Source organism: Neodiprion pinetum, chromosome 1, assembly GCF_021155775.2.
Source record: "Neodiprion pinetum isolate iyNeoPine1 chromosome 1, iyNeoPine1.2, whole genome shotgun sequence".
Classification (NCBI taxonomy): Eukaryota; Metazoa; Arthropoda; class Insecta; order Hymenoptera; family Diprionidae; genus Neodiprion; species Neodiprion pinetum.
In genome coordinates, this window is record NC_060232.1 from 40,764,468 (window position 1) to 40,791,512 (window position 27,045).

At 42.1% G+C, this 27,045-nt stretch overlaps 1 protein-coding gene across 1 annotated transcript; it reads right to left on the bottom strand.

The window, feature by feature from the left end:
• Nucleotides 1-739: 739 nt before the first annotated feature.
• Nucleotides 740-2,982, bottom strand: LOC124210820 (uncharacterized). Its single transcript, XM_046609212.1, has 3 exons — nucleotides 2,835-2,982; nucleotides 2,074-2,463; nucleotides 740-1,293 (listed from the first exon to the last, which is right to left on the bottom strand). The coding sequence occupies exons 1-3, from the start codon at nucleotides 2,955-2,957 to the stop codon at nucleotides 907-909; spliced, it is 900 nt and encodes a 299-aa protein (XP_046465168.1). The 5' UTR covers nucleotides 2,958-2,982; the 3' UTR covers nucleotides 740-906.
• Nucleotides 2,983-27,045: the final 24,063 nt, after the last annotated feature.

Here is a 27,045-nt window from a genome sequence, read left to right on the forward strand (position 1 = left end):
ATGCGTGTGTCCGGAGCGAGATCAATTTTCAACCTACTGACTAATAGAATCTGAACCGTTATCTTTATCTCGTTATCTAATCGCGCCGGTCGAACGAGTTTAACTCGTTAGTTACAGGTATACAGAGATAGGTGTAATGCATATTGACTTGGTAACTAACGCGATTATTATTGCCTGCCGTCACACTAACGTAAATTTCATCCGCTACACCTCTGCATTTGGAAAATCCACCATTCTCGTACACATCAACTTCGTGACGATAAAACTTTCCGTTACGTAAGAAACATTTTTTTATTCGACATCGTGCCGGTGCATGATTTCTCGATATTAATTGTTATTTATACAGAATAGTCTTTTTATGGGGCACGATTTAGGCGCGTTCGTTCATGTAACAGACGCATGGAGACTTGGGCGTGAATGGCTATCGAATTATCCACAACGTGTTACGTGGTTTGTACAATTATGTAAACACATTCTGAGATGACGGTGCATCACGAATGTGGATTGGGTTGATCAGGGCTGAAAGTCTTTGGAAACAAATCTACGGAACCGGCACGAGTTATTCATTGCGACGAAAGAGTGTAAATTTTATAGCCGAATAGCCACATTTTTTATATCAGTAAAAAAAAAAAAAAAGAAGCAGATCAGGGAAACGAAGTAGAATTGAAGCAGGCACTTGTGATATCGTTGGTCGTAGAGAAGCAAAGGAAATTCGTAATATTACAGAAAACGTGTCGCATTGTTTTGAAATGAATTGAAATTTTTATATCTTCAAGAAAACGTTAACGATCATTTTCGTTAATCACACGGGACAAAGTTCTTCGTCCGAACGACGTGACTCGGCAGCGCAGCATCGCCGAAATGTGGTAAAAAGTCAACGGAGGCGACTCTTGACTCGACTCATTGTCAGTACTTGCAGCCGGCAGCCTCCTCCGAAAGGATCTGAACCTTTCGTTGAACCTGATCCTTCGGCACGGTTGGAAAGTAGGTCTGAAATACGGAGACTAGCTGGTCCAACGGTACCGGTTCCTCCCACGTGTATCCCGAGCTGTTCCCGAAGGTGATCTTGTCGTTGACTATGCGGAGGACGTAGTCGTAGTCCCTGCCAAAGTCCGGGACATCCGGGATGGCCGATGACCCCGGCTGCGGGTAGCGGACGGCCGTGACGCCGGCGACGAGCCAATCTTCCTGAAAAAGCTCCTCGACCGGTCCTTTGAACATTTCCGCAGGACTCGCCTGCACCGCCTCCTTGTCGTACGTCACGAATCGCGTCCACGTCTCGCTATCCGCATCCTGCGTGGATTTCAGCATACATTAAGGATGTACAGAGCATAGTCGTAGTAGAGTCTCGTTGAAAAAATGTTGCAACAATAATGGAACTTTACGAAACGGAGCTTTGAACAGTGTCACTGAAGTTAGTCTATAGATCTTATACATTCGGCTGTAAAAGTTTCCGCGATGGGGGAGAATATGTTAAAACACGGAAACGCAACTATACACACAGCATTGCTTCAACTATACCATAGAAATCTCATTAGTCTACTATTTTTACGTCGAAAAATATTTAACGAGTAATATCTGATCCTGTTGTCAAATGAATCCTCCACAGATCGCCCGAGTTTAATTATGATTTTCAATAACGTATTTCTTGTCGAATCACAAGTTCAACATCTGAAAATTAATAGGATTGTATGTATTTTATTTTTGTTTTCCCAGCTGGCGAACTCAACAGAAAATCTGTCTGAGATAATTTGTAGAAAACTGGTTATTTACGAATAGAATAAGCTATTTTTTATTAGAACGAAACGAATCGTGGAATATTGTGACTTCTCTAACGTTGTTAACGTTTTGTCTCACAGCACGCACTTCGAATTTCCTGTGTTAACCACCGCTTGCCTGGAACGCCACAGTAATACTATAGGGTAACATTTATGATAACGTTTCTCCGAATAGCCTACCCCTTTTTTAGCGTTAGCTAATACTTGAATGGCCCCTAAGCCCAGGCCAGTTCTGATACTTTTCAACGTCAAAAATCGCGACGCGAGTCGAAATCAGCGGTCGTGCCGTTTGTACCTTGTGCTCTCTGTGCCATTGTCCGCATTCTTCGACGAATCTGTACGTCAGAGTGACGTCAGTCGCCGTGTAAGGAAGACGGTCGAGAGGAACAGCCTTGAAGACGGGGTAGCCAGAGCCGACATCGACGAGGTGAAGATCGCCGGGTTTCTCCAAATCTCGAACCAAGATCGCGCAATGATTTCCGAAGCGTCTCGGCGCCTTGGACTTTGGAGGATGCACGACGCTCGCCGCCACGAGGTGAACCTTGTAGCTCAGCGCTTCGAGCAACATTTTGAAAAAGCAGTTGTTGTGGATGTTCAGCCCGCCCTTTAAGCTGATACCGTTCTCTATGATCACCTGTTCCGTCGGGAAGCGTTGCTCGGGAGGAAGAATGCTCGTAGAAATGTTCTGCAAGTCGATAAGGATGCAATCTTTTATCTCTGCCATCGCGTCTACTTGTGTTTCTCTGTTTCTCTTACTTTGAGTGTTTTGGTTTGTTTCGGTTAGTTCAAGGTCTTCGACTGTTTTTTATTCTCTAGAGTAGTACTTTTGACGTTCTGAGTTTTGAGATTTTTGTCTTTGTAATTTGTTCAACTCGCTCGACACGGATGAATCCAAATTGTTCAATATGGTCGTGGACATTGATAAATACCGATACCGATACTGATCAGAAAGACGAAATCCGCAAAAAGCGGAGAGAACCTCGTCGAACGGTTTTTCGTGAAAGGTTTTCAAATCTGAACGATTAGGTCGAGTACCTAAATGTCTGGTGAACTCACCTGGAACGGCACTTTCTCGAAAAAGGCTCTGACGATTTTGTTCAGCAGGTCAGATTTGTCCTGGAAAAATTCCACGGACAGTGTATCCTTGACAAAGGCTTTGGCTGCTGCGACAGGATCCATTTTTTCGTTTACACTGTTTGAACGGTTTTTTACTCAGCCGCTTGGATAGATTTTCGATAAGTTAAGTTTCCGTCAAATAAGAGTGATTAGATTAGACGGTCATCAGCCAATCGGTGTCCCGATCGTTAAGCCGTAGTCGTTACCTCAGATTCGTTCGGTAACTTCGATGTAATTATAAGCCGATCCCGTGGATCCCGTATCAGCAAAATGATTTCTGGCAGGAGTAGGAATATCGTTTACAGAAAATTTAAATACCTAATGGCTGATCGGCATTCTCAGAGTATTTTAACATTTTGACTCGAAATATATTCAGATCAGTAAAAGGATGCTGTTTCACGCTGCATTTAGGCATTTCCGAAAGTTCTTCGACAGCCGATAACTCTATGTCATAATGAATTATTCAAATCCGTTGATCGCCGTTCACGGTCGCTATTGCTGAAATATTTTCCGACATCATTTGAAAATACACGGAAGTCCATAAACTGGATGGAAAGACCGACGTTTGTACCACATAAATAAGAAAATCCATTTATAATTTTTTCACATGTTATAGGTTTCCTTCTAATTCTCGGCTAATATAGATAAGAACTACTTTTTCCCTCAACGTTGCAACGCGGGAATCGATTTCACAGATTCCACTGGCAAATGTCATATGACACGCGTATTCTTCGCAATAAACAAAAGTTCCGGAATCCATGTCTGAAAAAATTTAGAACGAAATCCAAGCTGCTGTAATTTCATTAATTTTCATAACTATTATTCCTCTACTTTCTCTTATCGAGATACATGATGTTTCGCGTTTGACTGAAATATCGACAGCGGGTAAATGATCGTGTCTCGACAGTCGGTAATAAGTCGAAAAGCCGCGCGCCCGCGACTCCGAATCGATTGTTGTCTGGACGAGCGTGCTTTGTAACCAGCTTTCGTTCTGCAACCGACGGAATCACAAAATTGAAGAGCAGGCTGGAACCTCGGCTTCCGTATCGCTGCCAGATGAGGCTGCGCAGTCTTTCGTGTGTCCCTCGTTGCGCTTTGCAGGAATCTGTTTAACTCGCTGAGCTGGAGCAAAGAAGAGCTGAAACCACTCTCGAGTAAAATTTTTTTGCGAATTTATCGAAGGAAATGATTACTCGAAACAAAAAAACGTCCACGTTAATCAAGTTTTTGTAACGAGTGTCAATTTAGATACGCTCTTACTTTATTTTGGTAAATTCTTTCTGCAGTAGGCACGACACTGATATTCAAAAACGAGTGTGGTTTTTCATTTCGTCGACAGAAAAGAGAATAAAAGTTTGTTTTGTACATTATTACGATAGCGTTATCACCAGCTTATGCGGCCATGAATATTAATGCGAAATAAACATTTGCAACGATAGAAACAAAGTTAAGAAAAGTAGCTTCGCACCTCACGTTTTTAATCTCAGCAAATGTTTGGAATATTCTGTCCCGCCTCCACGCCTGTCCGAAATAATTAATTACGAACAGAAGGGTCCTCGAGAATTCGGGTGAGTTGTACAAGGTATTGCGTCGGGAATAAATCTAGGCGTAATTTCGATGGTATGTGCGATTAGAATACAAGCTGAATTGTTCGACTACGGAGGCCTAAAAAGTCACGAATAAACACCCTCGCAGAGCTTTTGGCAAAGGCATAATTTCAATCTCGATTACGTGTACGAATTGCAATTTTCGACGCGGCTAGAAGATGACAGAAAAAACGGTCATGCACAAAGGCGTAACGTAAGATTTCTGCAACCGTTTTCAGGCGCTTTTCAATTTCCATCGGAAACTAGCCAGACACGTCACTGAATAATCCGGGGTGATAAAAAATTAGCGACAAAAAAATTCGGACAAATAATGAGGGAACGGGAAAGTTCTCAAGGACCTTACGAACCTTGTATAATTTTACATATTTGCTTAGGCAAAGTTTAATGCGCCGTTTAATTCGAAATTAATTAGCGCCGTGGTCTGACTTTTGATCCGAATTGAAAGATGACCCGTTGAGTATATGTAAACCTCTGCGCCCAGCGTATGGATTCATGCAAACGTAATTAACGTGCCGTACGGCGTAATCAAACAAGTCCTCGACTGGAATCCATTATTAACGTCGAATGAAATTCATCATTCTCGCTCAAACGTCACTGTACACTCTAATAGTACGCCTGGGATTATTTTATATTGCTTTACCTTCTCTCGTTTCTCCTTTTTTTCTTTCTTTTTTTTTCTCTTTTCTTTGCATCGCGTTAATACTGACTCATATTAACGACTTTATCCTGTTTTTTCGTGACTCATGTTTTACTGTAATTGAAGTATTTTTCCTACACGATCGAAATTAGCATGCAAATTTTCCGTACACGTGCTGCATTTATAGAAATATCTGATTAGCGAGGTGATTGGTTAAGATATTAATTTTTTTTATTAGTTTTTATTTTATTATTATTTAACATCGTGAATTTTTCAGACTTTTCTAGGTTATCCAGATTATCAAAATTGTCTTTTTTTTTTTTTAAAGAAAATTTGCATCAATCCTCGCAAATCACGTGCAAGTTATTGCAAAGCTTTTTTACTTCGTTTGTATTTTAATTTTTACCACAAACAGAATCACGCTTACTCGCGTATAATGCTATATTAGTACGTGTATTTCGTTGAAACCATAACATTTGGAAAGCTATGAAAGTTCGAGTATCAAATTTGCTGTCTTACCAAACATCGTCAAAAGGATTCCTCTGTTTTTTTCAAACAAAAAAACCCTGGCTATTCCAGCGTTTCGAGTTTTCCATATCGGATGGCAACCCTATTAATACCCAGAAATTCAATATCGTTCCGAAAAAATGAAACGCTAAGAGGTGGGTATAACAGTTCAAAAAACAAAACAAACCGAAACGAAAAACAAAAACGATAAAAAATAATCAACATCTGACCGGTAGTCGCAGTCAATAGCAGAACTGCCGCAGAATCGAGGAGATAGAATGCTTGTGATAAAAAAAATCTATTGTTAAAATTTTCACCCTGAAGGTCTTTCAATCGCAATCGCGAATTACAAAGCTCCTTCTCCTCGCTTCTCTTCCCTTCCACCTTGCCCCATACCTTCATTTATATCTCTTTCTCCGAGGTATTTTCTCTCGTTCACGACGCGTTCGGCGTCGGGACGCTGCAGCGCCGCTCCGCATAGCTCAGACACGCGAATCAATTTCAATACACGCCAGACTTGTGAGAACAGAAAAGAATTTGCTGCCGTGCATGTCGTTCCTTGAAACAGATTCCTTTCAAATTTTTGATCGTCTCGTCTGAACGTTTCTCGCCGATTTTCCGGCGATACAAATAACTCGGCACGCTGGAAGAACATCCTGATACGACGCAAATGCGTCGAGATGATTTCAGAGCAGGTGAATATCGTCAGTTACGAAAAGCTATTCCGGAAAGTAATTCCGACTAACAAGTTTAACCTCATATTTGTATGCGATTCGTAAGGGAAATTTGTCGGTAAGACTTCATGATTAGAACGTCAGAGGATGTTTCTTGGCTGTTTGAATTCGCGAGAACTGTGGAACATAATCGCGCGTGTCATCTGCTACGTTCTCAATTGCGGCGAAACTGAGGTATCAGAGGGTTACTTATCTAGTGATCAATCACAGGGAACTTCAATCGTCAGCTTTGAACATCAATTTTCTATAGGTATGTTATTTTCTTTGAATATTCAGAAATGATACGGTCTCCTTTTTACGATGTTCTTACAAAGACTTCACAAGAATCCAAGTGCGACGCGGTGAAAACAATTTGTCTTGATATGATCAGATTTCGCAGTTTCGCAAGCTTTCTATGAATTCAGCACACCCTGTGAAAGAAATTCTGAGATGGGAATACAATTTTTCAAGAACCAGAAACGAGCATTTACTTCATGAAAAGACTCCCTTTTATGGTTTCGTTTCAACGAAGATCTTTGTCGCCAGCAAAATATTGTTTTATTTTAAACGGTCCGGGTTCGTTCTGTTTTTACTGGAAGTAGCTTCTTGCTCGTCAATCGGCGTTCGTTTGACCTCGTTGAAAAAACTCCTTGCATTTCTGAATCAGATATATGTTTCAATATTCGGAATTTATACTTTAAAAATGTTCAGAGCATCGTTGTACCTAATACTAAAACCTTTTCCCCCTCGCGAAGGCAGGCGAGTTATTTGACCACGCCGGCAAACATCTGCTTTTGTTTGACTTTGGTCAGATAAGCTTGGAAATGTACCATATGCTGCCTGGATTAAACATTTTTTTTCTCGCCTCCCCCTCCCCTCCCGCCACTATCCTAACGGACTCCTGTTTCATCCTCTCTTTTCGGGCCAACTTTATACTCGTCGACAATTTTCCAGAATGTCAAACATCACACTCGGTTTCGCGAAATTTCGCAAGTGCATTTCTTCCACCTTCAATGCGAGCTGCGTTATTCACACTGCCTGCGGTAATAAGTTTTTATCACCTGCCGAAACCGAGGGTTTGACCCAAAGTTTCTTATACCGTCAATTGTTAACGTACTCGGATACCGATGCTTGAACTTGAAAACTTTAGATGTTTCAATTTCAAGTTTTCGCGGACTCAAAATTATCCGAAATCTTCCGACTCACCGTTGTTCATATCCCAAACCATTTAAGCTCAGGCATAATATCTTCGGACGATCTGCAAACGTTTAAACGTAACTTTTCGACAGGGTTCTTCAAGCTTCTTGTAGTAAAAGAGTAAACAAACTGTTGAAACTTGAGGCGAAAGGAAAAAGGAATTTTAAACATCCCGTAAGCAGGAATCGATCGCGTGGCTAATTGTCGGCGAAAATAGAAAGGCGTCGACGGAGAGAGCGGCAGCCTCGTCACCGATGATAACAAGGGTGGCGTGTAAAGAGCTGCGGGAGAGTTTAGAGTCGAGAGGAAGAGGGGCGAGGAAAATCCCGGAAGAGGTGAAAAATAATTTCGGTGTATCCCGAGACGCGACGTTCGGCGTGGAAGCTCCGGGCGATTGGATGGCAATAAGTTGGCCACCCGGGGTTCGACCCCCGGGGCTTTGTGCCGATGGAGTGACGCGCGGCGTCGCCGAAGCGTCGGGACGCCCCTCGGCAAGTCAGTAATTGTCAATTGATCCCACGGTCGCTTCGTTGTTTTAACGTGTCTTAATTAAACGCTAGATTGGACGCCTACTGATCCTCCGCCCTCCGTTTAATCATTTGAAGCCCTCCCCTCGCCCTCGCTCGTGTCCGTTTGTTGCACAACCGTCGAGAGACACCGAGAGTAACGTCCTTCTTTCTGTGGACGTCTGGTCCTAAGGACGTTTAGCAAGAAGAAAACGGGCACGGTCTCGGGAGGGCTCGTCGAGGAGATTTATTTCTCATGCAGTATCTCGCAATCACTCGAAAATTTGAGTACCTAATCATGGTGTCGATATCGTTCGAAACGATGTCGTGATCTCCGAATAGTTTTGAAATTGTCTTCTGCATCGGTAATCATTCCTGGTCATGAGAAATCATTTGGGGTTACAGAAATGTCTTAAATTAATTGAAGCACGAAGAAATTTATATCTGAAATAGTATTCGGTAATGACTTGAAAATGTGAGTAGGTAATCGTGAAATATTGTAATCGTGGTGTAACTTATCGCAAAAAAACTGCAAACCGTTGATCTTGATCATCTTGAAAATCATTCCAAGACTACACGCGTTACTCTTTATATTGCCGAATTTTTGAGGTCAGTCCAATTTCGCTAAGCGTTAGCTAATCTTGTTCGTAGATGAACTCTGCACGAATGGCACAGCTACTGCAGACATCGCTGTTCGATCAGACGAACATATTTAAAATAAATCTTTCATTCACCAAATGCAATCCATGTTCTGTTTACATAAAATGAAAAAAAGAACTGTATTAAATTATTTTTTCGATTCAACTCGATTAACCCCAGCTGCACTTGTTCGCTTTTTATTTCATACATTCCGATCATACGATTGTAATTGAAAAAGTAGGTGAATTCGTAACAAGTATTAAATACGGATTTTGTCAAGATAAAATCTTGCAAGGTGTGAATAATTATGAGTCATAACATTCATTACACCCACCGCAGATGATATTTGAACACGAGGCTCAAACAGCAATATTAAACTGTAAATTCGGAGGTGACTAAATAAAGCCCACGTGGGTGGATCTTAAGGATCCGCCAGGGTATTTGAAATTATAATTTCGGATATAGCTGCCGGAGTTGTTCGGGCGTAGCCGTAACTGTCACCTCGGGTGTTTGCCACCCCTGCTGCTATTTCATTCTCTGCATGCCGCGGGAGGGTGAAAGCCGATGCAGTATTATATCCACGATGCAGAAGCGTGGAATAAGTCTCTCCTCCTCTCGGCGGACGATGTCCGGTTCGCCGAAAAATAATTGGACATAAATCCACTCGGACCGATCCGACGCGTTCATTAGAACGAAGTGTGTCCGAGCTGAGCGCGAGTCTCGAGTGGAACGCAAATATGTGTGGCTGGTTAGCCATGACAAGTCGTAGAAATTTCGAGAACGATTGTTGTTACCCTTGTATAGTATGACGTATATCTATGCCCGCGGAGAATCCGATGGTCGACATCGAATTCTCCCTTGTTCCACCCTTTCGCCCTTTTTCGGCTTCTTTTTTGCCGGCGTTATCGCCACTTTTTTTTTTCCTTTTTTTTTTTTTTTTTTGTTATTGAACTTTAAGAGTGATAAAATTAGGAATATGTAATCAAGGACGAAACGAGCTAGAGCGGTTCGAAAACAACTTTTAAAAACAAAAAATGACTTCAATTCACTCACTTCGTGCGACTGTTTTCTCCGAATTAAAGATACCAGGCGACGACGTGACTGATCATAGATTTCTTGCCGACAGATCGAATTGTGGAATTTTCAATTGACGTCTCGTAGAATTAGACAGACATACGCCGATTGCGCAGCGAAGCGTTTCCGGTTTACACCGACGATTACAACTCGATGAAAAGAAAGAAAAGGCCGAGGCCCCGTTGAAAATAAGGGGCTGTGGTGGTCGGTGCAATAATGACAATAGGCGTGGACGAATCGAGGAGATCTCTTTTCTCCCTATTAATAAAATCGGAGGGTTCGAGGCGACTCGTTTCCGCCGCCCCTCCCGCATCATCCCCGATGTGTTTGTCGACAATCAATTGATAAAGATCGGACATCCGCGTTATCGAGCTGACAATCTTCCCGGTTCGTTTGGGGTTTGTTAAATTGAGATATTGCCGCCCTTCCACATCGGCCTCGACGGACGTGGACCCTCGGCGTTTTCGTCACGCCGGCCTGTGTATCACTAGACAAGGATTCCAGATCAGCTGCAGCCTCGGAGTGCAGGTTGCGCCTTGATTGATCGGCGAAACGAGGCGCAAGCTGCCGAGGAGCCGTTTCCGATCGTTAGCTTAACAATCCAACTCTAACTTTCCACCGACACCAACTTTTCCACTTCGGCGGCAGCTCTCGTCTCCGTGATATTATACACTCCGCATTGCGCAGTCGGTGGATGTTCTGACGGCGAGATTCATAATAATAATAACAATAATAATAAGCATCACACTTGCACGCGATGCACGGATCAGCGTAAAAGAACCGCGCGGTGAGAAAAGAGTTTATTCAATGTTAAACTAACGCATATTTGGATATTGTGAAATAAATGTTTCGTTAGCATTGTCAAATTACATAGTTGAGTAAACTGTTGATCGATAGGAGTTTGTTTATTGTTATCATAAGGATGATTAAAAATAATCGATTATCTTTCCTCGCAATCGGTTTTTGTTTTTTACTCCCATGAACGACGCAATGCAGTTTACGTGTCTGGAGTATCAATTATTATCAATGTATTACTTACCGAGTACCTGTTTGATATAATAACTGAAAGATGAATGAAACTATAAATTATTAAAGAACTTTTCCATTTCAAAAAAATACGGAACGATCGATTAATCGATTAATTTTTAACCATTCAATCGAGTTGTGTGCGATTATTTTCTGGATCTGATTAATCGATGCGTCGATTATTTTTAGCTCAGTGGCCATTGCCAAATTAACTAACAAATCATGTTTGGCTCGACTTAAATTTCATAATAGTAACGAAACCTTACCTTGCCATACCGAAGTATGCGTTACTTAACAGTAAAACAAATTCTTTTGTCAGTGTGCGCTTTTGGTTTTTCGATTCTCGTTTTACCACTTTCAGAGAAAATATGAAATTGCTGTAATCACTTCGAAAATTAAAACTTGAGTTTTCACTAAATCTCACCGTTTCAAGGTCTATATAATCAACTCCGACCATTTTTGGATTGGTATCTGGGTTTGGATAAGCGATCAATTTTTTTTCCCACGATATTTGCAGACCGAATAACCGAATTTGGATTATTTTTCTCAACTCATAACCGATCAGATTTCGCATACAATTGGTCCGAATAGTATTCGAGTTATTTCATGCAGACAACGTCATGAAACGACTAAAAATAATGAATTTTCGAAGGATGGCCAACGATTCTAGAGATACTTTTTTTTCAATCGACGCAGTTTTCTCGGCTCGGAACTGACCCAATTTTCTAGAACAGAATGAAAGCGATGCAAAAAATTTCTTCGCCAATATCACACGAGATCGAACCGCATTCCAGCGTCAAGTTTTCAGGCTGGTCCTATCAAGGTCAGGCAAAATCCGCCACTCGCCTTTTTCTCGTTGTCAGTTCTTACCGATCCAGCGGATTTGATTTTTTTTTTTTTTCGAAAACGAAGGAACACCACACGTGCGCCGGTCGTTATCGCTGAAGTAGACTGCAGTACGCGGAGGATTCGAGTAATTTCCATGCACACCGTCGAGCGTACGCATAGGAATATAATATCCATGGTGCATGGCCCATAATATTCCAAGGTATAAGCGAGAATGCACGTATTAACGTACATGATAATCCCGTTAAGCGGTCCGTTAAATAATATTTAGCGAGGGGCACGTGAGCATTCGTTTCGCGGATCAATGAGCCTGTAACAGCGCGGAGGAGAGGAATGGCGGGAGGGAGGGAGGAAGGAGGATTTGTCGATAGGTACAAATGCCTGCCTGTCCGCTGACAGTTGTATCGTTTCCTCGAATACCGTCGCATTTCGAATTATCGTTACGCCAAAATATTACTTGCATTCTCAACAGGGGGGGTGATACAGCGATCCAAGCAGAGTTGCACGCTTATGCGCGGCAGAGGCGAAGCTCGATACGCTGATAATTAGCTTTGTACATTGTGCCGCGAAATTAATATCGCTGCGTGACCCCCGCGTGCGAACCTCACGCAATTCCTCGACCTCGTTAAATCGCGAAAACTGGAGCTCAGATTTCTCATACGGAAAGTGTCTCCTTGTTTAACGATCATAAAACTGTCACTCGGGAAAAATGATCTTTGGGGCGGGGTTGAAATACCGTGTTTGAAAAGTTCCGAAAGTGCAAGATTCGGAAGGGGCGAGAATGAGAAAATTTTTAAATCTGAAACATGGAAATTCCGAATGAACCAAAATTTTCAGTTCACCGAATTTCTGGCTCGGTGAGGATTCATCACTTTGATCTTTCTTTGTTTCGAATATTTGATATTTTTACGTTGGGAATCCTTTCGTTGAGTAAACTACGTTATATGAGTAAATTTTAACTTTCGGAACTTTACTCTATCGAAACTTCATTTTTCGGAATTTTCCTCTATCGTAACTTGACTTTTCGGAACCTTGTTGTTTCTTCAAAGTTTGATTTCTTTACTTCGAATTTCGCCGCCAAATAATTTCAAATTAGGCGCTTTCGGAACTTTTCACATTCGGAAAGTCAACCCCACCCCGACAGATATTTGATCGAAAATCCACCAGATGAATGCATGCTTGACACACAAAATAAAAAAAAAAAAAATAAATAAATAAATAATAACTTGATCGTTCCGGCAAAGTCTCCACATTATAGGTACCTCAACGTTCTCTGGCATGAAAGACATCGAAAAACAAATATGTCCGGCGAACGGTTTGACGAACGTCGCACTGATCATCGAAAGTGGAGTTAAATTGACCAGGATTCGGTATCTTATCTCGAGTTAGGCGGTAGAAGAGGGGGACGAGAGCGTTCGTTCGTTCGCTCGCCGATCCCGATCAATGGGATACGATATTAACGTTCGCGGTGAAAAAAGCGTTTTCATCCGAGGGGTAATATATTTGCTGTGTGCCAACACGTGGGCGGGTTGTATGCGTTTCCAGCTCGAGTACTTACGTACCCGGATTATCGTTCCTTTCGAGCTATTTCCAACCGGCGTTCAAAGCTCGCCAGCTGTAGCCAGACCCTTATACCTTGTACCACGGGGATCCGCCGCGTATCCGGCGTTGGGATGTTCGGCAGAGATTTTTTCATACGCCACTGCTTAAATTCAATGTATATATTGCACAATAAACCATCATTATTGTTGTTATTATTATTATATTACACGCATCTACAGCACAGAGGCATGCAACGTATCTCTACATCATCGTTTTGCATGGTCTCGTCATCGATTTTCTTACACGTGTTTCAACTTTTTCCGGCAACGTTCTTCACATTTTCGCCGCGAAGAAGAATTATAGGTATACATATGTATGTAACGCACCGTGACAAAGGTGAAGGTTTGTTGTACAAAGACGCTTGCGAATGGCGAATGAAAATCTGCAGGAAGCAGGCAGAGGTGGAATTAGCTGTGTTAGGCGTAGTCCAGTATAATATTCGTTTTACACGTATCGCACAAAGAATGGAACACACCCGGTATTGCTGCTTTATTACGCGACAAAGGAGAAAATATACATACACACGTATACAGTGCCTATACATCCCATGTATAGCTCGAGGCTCCTGGCAGCGAAAATATTTCGCATATTTTTCCTCCCTGGGAGAGGATATTTTCGATTCGGAATACAGGGTTAATATATGTATATACATATACATATACGTATACATGTGAATATGTACATGTGCCGCACCATTATCGGCCTCTGCTGGATATATTGGGCTTCGATTTTATTTCCTTTTTTTTCTTTCACCTTCGCGGCGTAGATGAATTTTCATTTTCGTAGAGATGAAAACGTTCCGTAAATGTGTCAAATACAGGATCACTTGACCGTCGAAAATTCAAATTCACGCTATATTCGGACAGAAAACAAGCTGCTTTGGACTGGCCACGAGCCAGCCCTCGAACTTCCCGTTCTCACACCGCCGGTTCCGAGTTCGTAAAGAGAGAAAAAAGAAAGAATAATATCCAATTGGAACTTTGGACTACAAATTCAGATTCGTGATTAACGATTTTGAAGCCTTTGGATAGTATTTTACACAAAAAGATGACGATGTTATTTATTTTGAGTCACTATAATGGATCCTCCGTTACAAATTTTGGAAGTCGGACCTCGGATTCGTTATCGGTAACCCAACAAACCTCCGCCTACCAATTTCTATCAAAATCGGAATACTTTAAAATTTTTTTCCACCATATTGGATCGCCATTTTGGATCTGGCAATCTGACTCCAGATTCACTATCAAATGTTCTTAGTTTTGTCTCATTCTTATTGAATACGATGAATTAAAAATTTGCAAATCTAATCTTAGATTCGTGACGAGTGACCAAAAAAACCGCATCACTCAAATTCATTCACCCATTCTCAAGATATCATCATTTTTATTCAATTTTCTTGGAATTTTTTCATTCAAATAATTGAAAAAGTACCGAACCGATCGAAGCCAAAGTCTAATCGGTTCACCGTTTCGTCATCGGGGCGATTGCAACGACTTCCTTTTCTCTCCGAAAACAAAGAGACGGGAGGTCAAAAGTGACGAGGAACGAGGATCAGGTTTCACCTTGCAGGTAGGTGCGCATGTAATGCCTGCAGCTCGTGCTCGCTCGGGTTGGAAAAAGCAGATGATTCCTAAGCCTTCGATGGGAGATGAGGATAAGCGGGGCGCGTCGTCGGCTCGTGTGAATATTTGTCGTCGGGTACTCGGGGCGGCGTTGGATTTGCATAATTTCCAAATCCGCTCGCCACCGCCTCGCCAGCATCACCGGCAGCAGCGCAGCAGCACCGGGAGACAAGATGACGTGACACCCTCGGCGAACCTAGTGGAAGATATTAAGCTCTAAACGACTGGAAAATTGTCCAAACAGCCAAGCGGCATAATTTCCTCGTTGCCCGTTGATTTATGCCGAGGGAAGAGAAAAAGCTAAAGGATGAAACAGAGGAGGTGAGAGGTAAAAATTTCCGCCCCCCCCGCCCCGACCCCGCCCCATGTTTTAATTGAATAAGTCGCGTCTATTCCGCCTTCCTTCGCATCCTCCCTTTACACCCGCTTTCTTCTTCTTCTTTTTCTTATCCTTCCTTATCCTTACTTCTTATTCCTCTCGTTTACGTTGCTATTTTTGGGGCGGGGTTGAGAATTCGAATTTGAAAAGTTTAGTGAAACTTAAAGCAAAGGAATCAAACTCTGACGAAATATCAAAGTTTCGAACGGTCCGAAACCCGACGCTCAAAGTTCCGAATGTGAGACAATGAGAAAATTCAGAGATTTGAAAAAACGAAATTCCGAATGATCGAAGATTTTCAATTACGTGAATTTCTGGCTTGGTGAAATTTCACCATTTTGATCCTTCTTTGTTTCGGATTTTCGATATTTTTCCGTTAATAATTCTGGTCATTCTGAACTTCGATTTTTCTGATCTTTTCCACCCATTCGTTGGGTAACTACGCTGTGTAAGAATATTTTAATTTTCGGAATTTAACTCCATCAAAGCTTGAATTTTCGAAATCTTGCATTCCGGAACATTGATCCGTCGGTCTTCCGACCATCCAAAACTTGGTTGTTTCGTCAAAGTTTGATTTCTTTACTTCAAGTTTCGCCACCAAATAATTCGAAACCTTTCAAATTCAGAACTTCAAGCCCGCCCCCAACCTTTGCAAATGTGGATGTTCAAAAGTGACGCGTTGACATTACTCCTCGCTTAATACCTGTTTCTTTAAATAAGACGAACCATTTCAAAGCGAATCAACTTACGTAACATCTTTCCCGTCGTGCAAATTTCCTTCAATAAACATAATATACAGTCTTTATTTCATTCGCGCATTCTTACGTCTCCGTAGCACGATAATTCGAATCCTTTTCACGTCGCATCTTGATACTCGTACTTTTTCTAAGAAACATTAATTTTTGTTTGCGACGGATTTTACCCGAGCTACGTTATAAGACGAAAATTGAAACGCCAAGCGGCGGGGGCGGTGGCGGCGAGGCCTCGCAGCCTTATCGAGGATCTATTTTATTTGACGAGCAACGAGGCAGCCTGCGGCGGGATTGTTGCCCCAGATACGAGATTGGCACGTGTTCGGCTCCCACGCCTAGGCCCGCGGATATGCGGCCACGTTGGTCCCCGTAATTCTTTACCCCTCGCCCACAACCGGCGCCTTTTGACAACGCGTTAGCGTTAACCAAGCATTCAAAACTTGCCAAATTTGACTCGACGTCAAGCTCTTTTCCCGCTGGTGTTGAACGCTTACCGATTATAATCCGCGATCCATTACAAATATTTTGACATTTCCTCCGGCAGACTGTTGCATCGTTGTTTATCGTATCTTGCAATTATTCTCTCAATCTATCTCGGCGTAATTAAAATCACACTCTTCTGCAACTTGGGTTGAATTTCACCTACAGAATATAAAATTGCGTCGCTAACGCCGGAAGCGCTTATACTTGTTTTACGCCCTTTTGGCTTCAGAGAGCTATCTGAAGCAAAAAAAGAGCGTATAATTTTTTTTCATTGACAATCTTTCATTTTTCAGCCGACGGTCGAGAAAAAGGGATCGTTGATCGGAAGAATGTAGAAGCCGCGATGGTAAAATGACGAGGAACGAGGAGACGTGGAGAGGAGTGGAGAGGAGAGGAGAGGAGAGGAGAGGAGAGGAGAGGAGACGCGCACCCCCGTTACCCCGGCGTCGCGGCGTCGAGACTCTGCGGTTTCGCACAATCAAGTTGTGGTCTGTAATTCGCAGTGAATACCCTCGTAACTAGCCGTGGCGACACGGGCTGGGCGGTGGAAAGCGGGGGCGGAGAGCGATACACGCGCCCAAGCAAACTGACAACATAATTTCTGGTTTCTATTCACCCTGTACGAACGACCGGACGAATCGCGTCGCAGGGAAAACCGAAACTTTGAATTGATTAATTAGTTCACATTGGTGGGTATCTCCATACCGGATCATCGCCGTGTGCCCGTGGCCTCCTTCTCCCTTCCGCCCTTCCTCCCTTCCGCTCTCGAAGGGGTCAAATTGTCATTCCGCCCACCGCGCTGCAGCTCCGTGAGCCCCTCTCCCCTCCGCCCTCTTTCATGCACAGATTTCCCTCTAATTCATAGCGGAATTTGATAGATAACCAATGTCCATATAATTATACGCCTGGCACTCGGTGTCGGGATCTCTAAATTTTTCCACGGGTTGTATGCAGAGGTGACTTATACTCGTTGTTTGTACAATTACACGCGGTGTACCCCGAACGATTTTTTTCACTGATCTCGGAGTTCCTCCTGTCGTTAAGTTAACAAAAAAGCGTAGTTACGTTCACTCGCAGCCCGAAGATTTATGACTGTTTTTTTTTTTTCTTCAAAATCCATACCAAATGGCACTCCCGAGAATTTTTCTTATTGCTATATATAAAATTATTTGATGTACATAAAGCTGAATTTCTCGTCTCATATTCAATCGAGAAATGTGATACGAAAAAAGAAAATTCTTTAAAAGTTGAAATTGTGCAACTTCAACCATAACACACAATACATCGTAAACAATACTCGACTTTGAGTAGAAAAAGCTAGCGGCAGCAACAACAGCGACACCCAAAAGGTAGGTAGATATTATTGAATACTATCAGCCCGTTACGGCTTCGTCTGGGAATATTTTCTAAAGCTTCTTGTTGAAAAACTATTAGACATAGCCATATGCTCTTGGGAACTTTTCTGCAAAGATCGTCGAGACCTTGAAAACTCTAGAACGTAACTTTTCTCTGTCTGTAACAGTCTAGTCAACGTTCGCATATAAGTACATATATGATACGGTTCCGACTTGGCTTACATATATCGTTAATTTTCCAAAACTCTTAATTTGGTTGTAACGAAATCCAGCCTGAATCTTGGCCAGAAGTTGTAGCTACCCACAGAAGAAAAAGAATTAAAGTCAGTAGAGTAGTTCTGGAATTATAAGTGAACATAAGGCCAAACAAACAGAGCAAAGCTGAGTTTCTGAGTTTTGTACGTATAACGTGAATTCTTAACTATTGCATGGTCCGTAATCCGCGTAAATTAGGCTGTTTGCCAGGGCAAACAACCGTCATAAGTATACGGTAAAAAATTTTGACAGTTGTCGATGGCAGTTGCGCTGAATTCACAACTGTCAAGATTTTTGAGGCTCGGGACAGTTGGTGACCCTGGGCAAACAGTTGCTCTCTGATTGTAACGCACGCGCATTGATTTTTAGCCGACGAAGTAGTAATACAAGGAGAGTTCTGGATACAGATTCCTACTACCGACACTGACCGACATCTTACCCTGACTCAAACCCATCTCCGTGACTTTGACCTGCGCGTCGATGCAGCAGGGATCGATCGCTGCGACGTCATCACGGAGAAGCGTTTGAGTCTGGGTAAGATGTCGGTAAGTGTCGGTAGTAAGAATCTGCATCCAAAACTCTCCTTGTATTACTACCGGGCAATGGATAATGCAATCGTTCAAAATTCACTTTGTATATCTGGAGAAGAGAAGAGATGAACTTGGTTTTTTCTGGCAAAGGAGGGCGCCTGCAGGAAGGAGAAGGTTCGTCAACGCCTACAGGCCGCATACAGGGGACCTGGACGAGGGCAGCGCGGAGATCCACCCCCGGGTTGCGGGGCGGAGGAATCGTGGGGGGCAGGCATGCGCAGGGGGTGCTCGGCGCCACTCCCGGCATCGAAACGCGTCCGCGGCGTCCCGTCTTCACCGAATCAGTCTGACGCCCGCATCCGCATAGCCAGCAACCCTCGCCTAGCTGCTCGCCCGAGTCGGAAGCCGCCTTCACCCCGCCGCCTTGCCACCTTGCCACCTTGCCGCCTTGCCACCTTGCCGCCTAGACACCACAGCAACGCCACCGAGTGCCTCGCAAGTTCCTTGCTGCCGCAGCAAGGGGAACACTCCGTTCCCCGAATTTTGACACGAGGACGCGACGCCTGAGGAGAGAAAGAGAGAGAAAGAGAGAGACGGTCAAGAAAATAGAGACTCGCACGCTTCGGGGCAGTTTGACTACGCGGTACGCACGCATCGTGGTGTTTCATCGAACCTCTTATACGTACACCTTAAAACCGGTTCATAACTGTCAGAATGCGAGATTAACAAGTGACCACGAGAATTAACAGTTATTCACGAATTTAAGGCTCTTCTCGAAACTATATCCTGCGAATGAAATATGGGGATTTTCCATGAGGAGAAAAGAAAAAAAAAAAAAAAATCAAAAAATTTAAATCAAAAAAATTTATCGGTTCGTTATTACACTTTTCGCATTTTCTGTACACCGCGACTTGTTGACAATGAACGCAAGGAAATAAGAATCCATAGGCTAAAAGGCTTACCTGAAAAAAAGAAGGGTATCCGTGAAAGAGATAGTCGCACGACACGGAGTCGTTCGCTAGAGAGAGAGAGAGTGCACCTGCTGGTGTCGGAGAGCGGGTGTCGTGTCATGCGGGTCTAGGAAGACACGGGACACGTGTACGATGTCCGTCGTCTACGTGCGCAGGCGGTCGAGCGAGGCGGTGGTCCTCCTTCCCTCCCTCCCGCCCTCGATCCCTCCCTCACGCCCCATGTAACGCCGAGAGAGAAAGAGAGAGAGAGAGAGAGAGAGAGAGAGCAGGAGAGGAGAGGAACGTACCTGTTCGCACATCGAGATTCGTATCATTCCGCTGCCGCGCGGTTTGGCTGACTTTGCTAGGAGTTTCCCGCAGCTTGGCCGACCATAAGGTGAGTCTCACTACTTGGATTTCTATATCTGCACGTATCTGCACAGACTGACCGTATTCGAGGCCATCGTGCATCGCGTCGGCTTTTCCTTATTTTCTTCGAGTATACAGGTCGAGAAATGAAAATTTTATTTTCGAGTTTATATTTGAATGAATAAATTTTGATACTGGACACCGAATAATAACCAAAATCTGCAATCATTGTTTATATAAGGTTTACTGTTGTCTTTTTCACGTTGATAAATAAGTCTTGAAGTTTTTGGCTGGTAGTATAATCAGCAGGTAGCAGCAGGTTGAAATAAAAAGCAAACTTTAACTGATAAAACTGTTTTTTCTTTCATTACTTGCGTGGAAGTAAACAAAATTTGACAACTAGAACCCGGACGGAAAATTTGTGTTGACCAGTGTTGTCGAAAAATTCTCGTTCGAGGAGATTACTTGTCGCTTTGAAAGTTGCGAGAAACAACAAAAAAACCAAGCAAACAAATTACGCTCGACAACTTTTCGAGGTGTTCGAGTAAAATAAATTTCATATCACACAAATTCTCGAAAAGACGATATTAGCTGGTGACTCTTTTTTTATAGAACTTAACGTTTTCTGCAAATTCGGCAGGTTCGATGAAACAGCTGATAAGATGTGGTGATTAGAAATTTATTCGAAATGAAAAAAGTGTACGCTACGTTTATCCTTTTTTCGAACGTTCACTTTTTAATACGCAATATAATATGAAAGTTCGAAAGATCAGTATGATTTGGGAAAATGTTCACACGTTCATGATTTCCCATCGAAACTATAACCGTCGCAACTCTCGCCACGTGGCAAATTTACAACAATTACATTACTTTCTTGTGTGAAAAGAATTTCTTTTTCCAATCCAACTGCACGTTATACTGTTATTTTGATTACACATGCACAATGAGTGAAAACTTACTTTGAATCGGTATATTGTAATAATCTGTATCGGTTATACGACCGAGAAAAAAAAAACTGGAAAAAAGGAACCAGAACTATCGCCTATTCTATAAACAGACTATAGGTAAGTTTAATAAGAATGTAGGTGTTTTATTTAAGTGAACAAGAAAAAAAAATAATTGAAATGCGTTACCTTCTCACTTATTCGCGACAGCCTCACGTTCTAAATTAATAACAATTTTACGTGTTCTTTCTTCACTCGGTTATTTCGACACGATGTCACGTTGCACCTGTACAGCACTGTACACATATACGGGTACTAAATGCCACGAAGTTTGCCAGCGTGCCTGTCGGAATATTTCTATTCCTCGTACATATATGCATAATTACAAAACTTTATAAAACCGAGAGTAACGTTTAGTATATATTATTTATATACTTACAAGTGTACGAATACGTATTGAAAATAATTCTTTGAAGTAAGCTTAATCGAGAAATTCTCTCTTTCTGCAGCTTTTCGCATTCGTGCCTATAAAAATTCGAGACGATAACCGTACGGGCTTTTTCTTTCAACGGTCCTAATGTAGAGGTATGAGTAGGTGGTACCTGCGATATTATACAGATGCGGTATACACCGGTTTATATCGCGGAGCGCCGAGGGATTATAGAGATAAAAAAGAAAGTTTCTTTCTTTCTTTACGTTGTTTTCTCTCTCGCTCTCTTCCTTTATTTTCACTTTTTTTCTCACCGAAATATTTTATCGCCGGCTGCCCTTAATTCCCCGTTTTACCGGGATTCCGCCGCCCTAATAACTTTTCATTGACCGCATATACGGCCGGTTTTAGTTGTTCGCTGTACAAGCTTCGCCAGGCGGCGCCTGGATAGGGGTTCTACCCATATTCCTCGAATCACGGGAGTCTTATCAAGATTTCCAAGACAAACGATGTTCTGGCTAGAAATTTTCGGAGCACACTGATGGTCTGCTACGTCGTGAGCTTGAGGATCCGCGTCTGTTTTTTCAACTTTTGGAACGTTTGCCTACCGGCTTTTCGTCTCAACACAAATAAAAGTGGGGAAAGAAATAAAGCGAGTGAATTATTCGTCGTTGCATTAGTTGTATTGTCAGATATGCGGTAGCTTGTTGGTGATGAAGTTTCAGTAGCTAAAAATTCAGGGAGTTCGGTGAGTTGTAGTTCGATACTTTTTACATCAAATCGTATTTAAGCTTCATCAAAATTCAGGAAAAATTGTATCAAAATCATAAAATATTCGTGTGGATTGCAACCATTATAGCTTCAAAACGATGGTAAATAGAATAAATTCGTTTAATTAGACTCCAAGATTTTTTTTTACACATTTGCAGAGACACATTTTTGCGTCAATGTAAATTCAATATCTTTCTTTGGCGATGAAAATCGACATCGGTGCAATGTTGAAAATTTAAATATCTGGCGTTAAGAACGTGTTGAAAAAATGAAAAAATGCCACAATGTGCGTGAATTTGATGAATACAGCGTGCGAGTGTACGCAGGTGAAACGAGTGTGTGTCCTGAGCGCAAACTGTGCTGCAGGTGAGCCGTGAAACCGACTAAACAGAGATTTAAACTTCAAACTGTTCGCAGGAAGTTCGTTATTTCTTGTTATCTCCAGCCCCGCGTCTTCGTCGGTAGTGGGAAAACAGCCGCACGATCTCTCATTATTTTTAAAACATTATTCCAAATTTCACACTCGAGTATTTTCACGCGATGAACTTCAAGCCGGACTTTACAAACTCCGGACGGATTCTGAATCAAAATTTTTCACGCTGCGGCGTCGAGAGGGTTAAAATCGTTCGATTCGACTAGGAAATTTGCGTCAGGTTGGACGATTTGGAAATCGAACGAATGAGTAGAAATCGACGCGTGTATTTTACTATCGCGCAGTTGTCCCGACGGCGGATCATATCGCGTAATTCTCTTTCGGTTTCAATTGCAGTTTTCATCACTCTTTCCACGCACGCGATGCAGCGAATAATTTGTTCGTAATTAATAATACCGCCTCGCCTCGTCCCGTTTCGTATTGACTACACACACCGTAGCCGCTGCACGTTCAATTAATTTTGCATTAATATAATCACTTCGTTATTCAAAATTCAAATATCTAGCTCAACCGAGTTGTGAGCTGATTATAAATTCGGCAGAATAACGGATACAGGACGGGAACGGCGATTCGGAATAACGAACGAATAACTAAAATCAAACCAGAGAGAGATAGATAGATGTAAAATTTATTAATGCCCTGGTTCAACCTTGGGGCAAATTATAAAGTGCGACATATGTCGGTTTAATTATAACAAAATAATTAAATACAAAATAGATTTTTTCAATATAAATTCTTAAGTGTTATATGGACAACCATTTGAAAGCGCTGATTATCCAAGAATTTTTCAGACTTAAACCTAGCTGGAACAAAGAATTGCATGTATTACACTGAAGCGTTATTAATTATATAATAGCTCTCTCACGTAACAGATTTTCATTTAGTTAGAACCTAGTTTCCAGTAGACACTAGTGATATCGCGGTTCACAACGCAACGCCTCCTAGGCGTCAATATTTCTGACTAACACGTTGTTACTAAAATTTCGGTTTCAAGCAAATGAGCGAACAATCGAGTTTTAAGAATTGACAGAGTGGGAGAAGACTTGACAGCTAATGGTAAGGAATGCCAACAATACACCGCGGACAAATAAAAAGACTTACGATAGGTAGCAGTTCTATGAATCGGAATGTGAAACGTAGGAGGAGAGTGGTGCGCGGATAGACGTAGACCTGATAAAAAGTTCACCGATGTAAGACGAAACCTCACCACTAACAATTTTAAAGATAGTGATCCCCGGGAAGTATAATCGCCTATTTTTGACAGACAACCATCCCAGTCGGTGCCTGAAATGCCGGTAATGTGTTCATCCCTTCTAAGGTTGAATATAAATCTAACGCCTGAATTTAACAGTCGTTGCAGCTTTGTATTGAGTTCGTCAGTTATATCATTATACACTAGGCAGCAATAATCTAGAAGAGGGAAAATCAAAGTGCTAATAAGTTTAGCTTTTAATTCACGGGATAAAGCATTACGATGATACTTGATCTTATGAAGTGTACATTGAACACTACGAGATATGGATAATATGTGCTTAGACCAGGAGAGATTAGAACACATGGCCACTCCCAAATTCTTGGCTTCATTGACGTACGGGATGGCCACTCTATTGATGGCAATAACTGGTAAAGAATTTACATCTAAAGCATTAACATTTGCAACACTTCCTTGAATAAAAATTTTTGATTTCTCAAGATTAAGGGTAAGTTCGTTCTCAGAGGCATACCAGAAATGGCAACCACATCGCGCTTGATTTTTCGTAAACCTACATGAATCTCGGCCGGCGAGCACCGAAGATACATCTGAGTATCGTCGGCAGAGATCATGTGGTCAGAATATGTGAGCGAGGACCAGATATCGTTAATAAAAATAGAGAACAAGAGAGGCCCCAGAACGGAGCCCTGCGGAACTCCTGCTGATGTAGGTTGCCACCCCGAAGTATGACCCAACTCGTTCACTACTGCCTGCGATCTGCCCGTCAAATATGAAAAATACCACGCAAGGGCGGCATCGCTAAATCCACAGACTCTTAGTTTACGTAGTTACAGGAGATGTGACACAGTATCAAACGCCGTACTAAAATCAAACAAGACTAAAATCATGATGAGGCCCATATCAACGCCCTTTCTCACATCTCACATCGTGGCAAATGCGAAGTAAGGCTGATTGGGTGCTAAAACCTGTTCTGTAACCCGATTGTAGGGGGTCAAGAACAGAGTTTCGTCCGATGTAATCGACGATTTGTTTGTGAGCTACCCTCTCGTACACCTTAGATAACTCACAGAGGTTAGCCATGGGTCGCGTGTCAGATGGCGAAAGTGGTGCATTGATCTTAGATAATGGGCGAATAAAAGCTCGTTTCCACTGAGACGGGAAGTAGGAATTTAAGAAACATTGATTAAACATAGACGTGATAAGTGCCCTAATTGCGAGAGATAGCGTAGTTGAGACAAGTACAAGAGACGTGACTTCATCCACAGAAACGGTCGCGAACGAAAACGGATGATCGCTACCAGGTATCGTACGTAGAAGAGTTACGAAATCATCTAAAATGCACGGGTGTTGAGAGTTTGAGACGGCCACGCAGTGATTATTTAGTTCGTCTGCCGAAAAAAAATGGAAAGGTGAGGAAAAGGATGAACGAATGAATCCTAAAGTAGATAGTTCCCTCCACATCATTCCAATGTCAGTTATGTTTGATAATCTTGATAGGTGGTAGTTGTCTCTCGCCTGTCTTAAATCATTAGTCAAAGCATCTCTGAAATTTTTGTAAATCTCAAGTCCTGATAGACTGTTCGCCCTTTTTGCCTGTTTATACATAGAATTGCGTTGTTTAATTTGATTTTTTAACTCGAGCGACAGCCAGGGGGCTGCTGGTTTATGAACATTAAAGTACGCAATGGCGCATGAACATCAAACTCTGATAATAAAAGATTATAGAAACCAAAGAGATGAGTATCGACATCAAACGATTCACCGTGGTATGGCATTTGCAATAGTCGAACATCCATACGACGACGAAGCGATTCAATAAATTCATCATCAGCAAAATTCTTGAGAGACCGACGTTTGATTTGACGCTCGATGGTAGGAGGTTTAGCAAATTTATATGTTATGCAAATAAGGTCGTGCCTTGTGATGAACGGCACATCAGATTTGTGGAAAGCACATCATTTTTCTAAACTATCAGTGACAAAGACATTAAGCCAAGACTCTGAATTTGCCGCGTGATACGTCGAATCAGACTGGACAATGTGCATCGCAAGAGACGTCACCATTTTCTTTAAAAATGTCGATTCGTGATTAATGGTTAATAAGTTGCAGTTCAGATCCCCACTAATGACTATATTAGAGTAAGCATGACAAAACCGCGACAGTGTGTCGAGATAATCGTTAAAAAGAAAACCTTTAGGACGCCGATAAATAGATGAGAAAAGAATCGACCCAGAATTGGATATGCGAATGTCGAGAATTAGGAATTCTGGCGAGTTCGAGAATTCTATAGGAGACATAGCGAGAATTTTTACGTTTAATGAATTGTATACATAACACGCCACGCCACCACCTTCTCTACCCTCACGATCGTTTCTAATTAGAAAATAATTGTTTAACTCAACTGAATCGTCTGATCTATACGAATGCAGCCATGTTTCGGATATAGAAATAATATGATAGAAGTTTTCTTCAAAAAATATTCTTATTTGATCGATGTGGCCGAGAAGAGAATTCGCATTAAATTGAGCGATGTTGACGTTCGATACGCGCTGCTGAGTTATGGAACTCGAAAGAGAACAGTTATATTCGGATAACCGTCAATTCAACTTCTCTAAATCCGACTAGTTTGTTACATTAACAGCAGGCTGCCCATTCAGATTACGGACGAATATCTTTCCTGAGCGAACCCACGCATACTTAAAACCAGAGGCAGACGCCCTGACTTTAGTTTTACGGAGTAGCGCATACGTTTCTGGTGGTGATAGTTCGTTCAAGAAGATCATACCACGGTGATTCACACCTAGAACCTTACTAACGTTAAAGTCTTTTATAGATCTTCTCTTTTTTAAGATAAAATCACGCACCGCGGACCATTTGAGCTGTACAATTATCGACCAATACTGTCTTTGAGTAGCTGACACGTTCGAAAAATTGGAATCATTTTTCCTAGTTACCACTCGAACATCCAATACGTCACTCATAAGATCAGATACACCAAGAGCTTCAAATAATTTTGTGGGTTATTACCGACAATTTGAGGGATACCTCCAACTATAAGCTCGGTCGACGTTACGGACATTCTCGTTGTGGCAGAAGTAACCTCAGCTCTGAGCTGACGAAACTCGTCACGACGAATAACTTGATTAGCTTCGAGCTGCCTGATGCGTTCTTGATTTTCTAGAACTGTTTTAGATAGATTCCGTATATCTTTTAACCGCGTAGCAATATCAAAATTGAGAATTTGTTACTGCTCGATAAAGGACTCGAGATCAGCATTGTTCATATCTAATGTATCGCTGAGTAATTTAAAA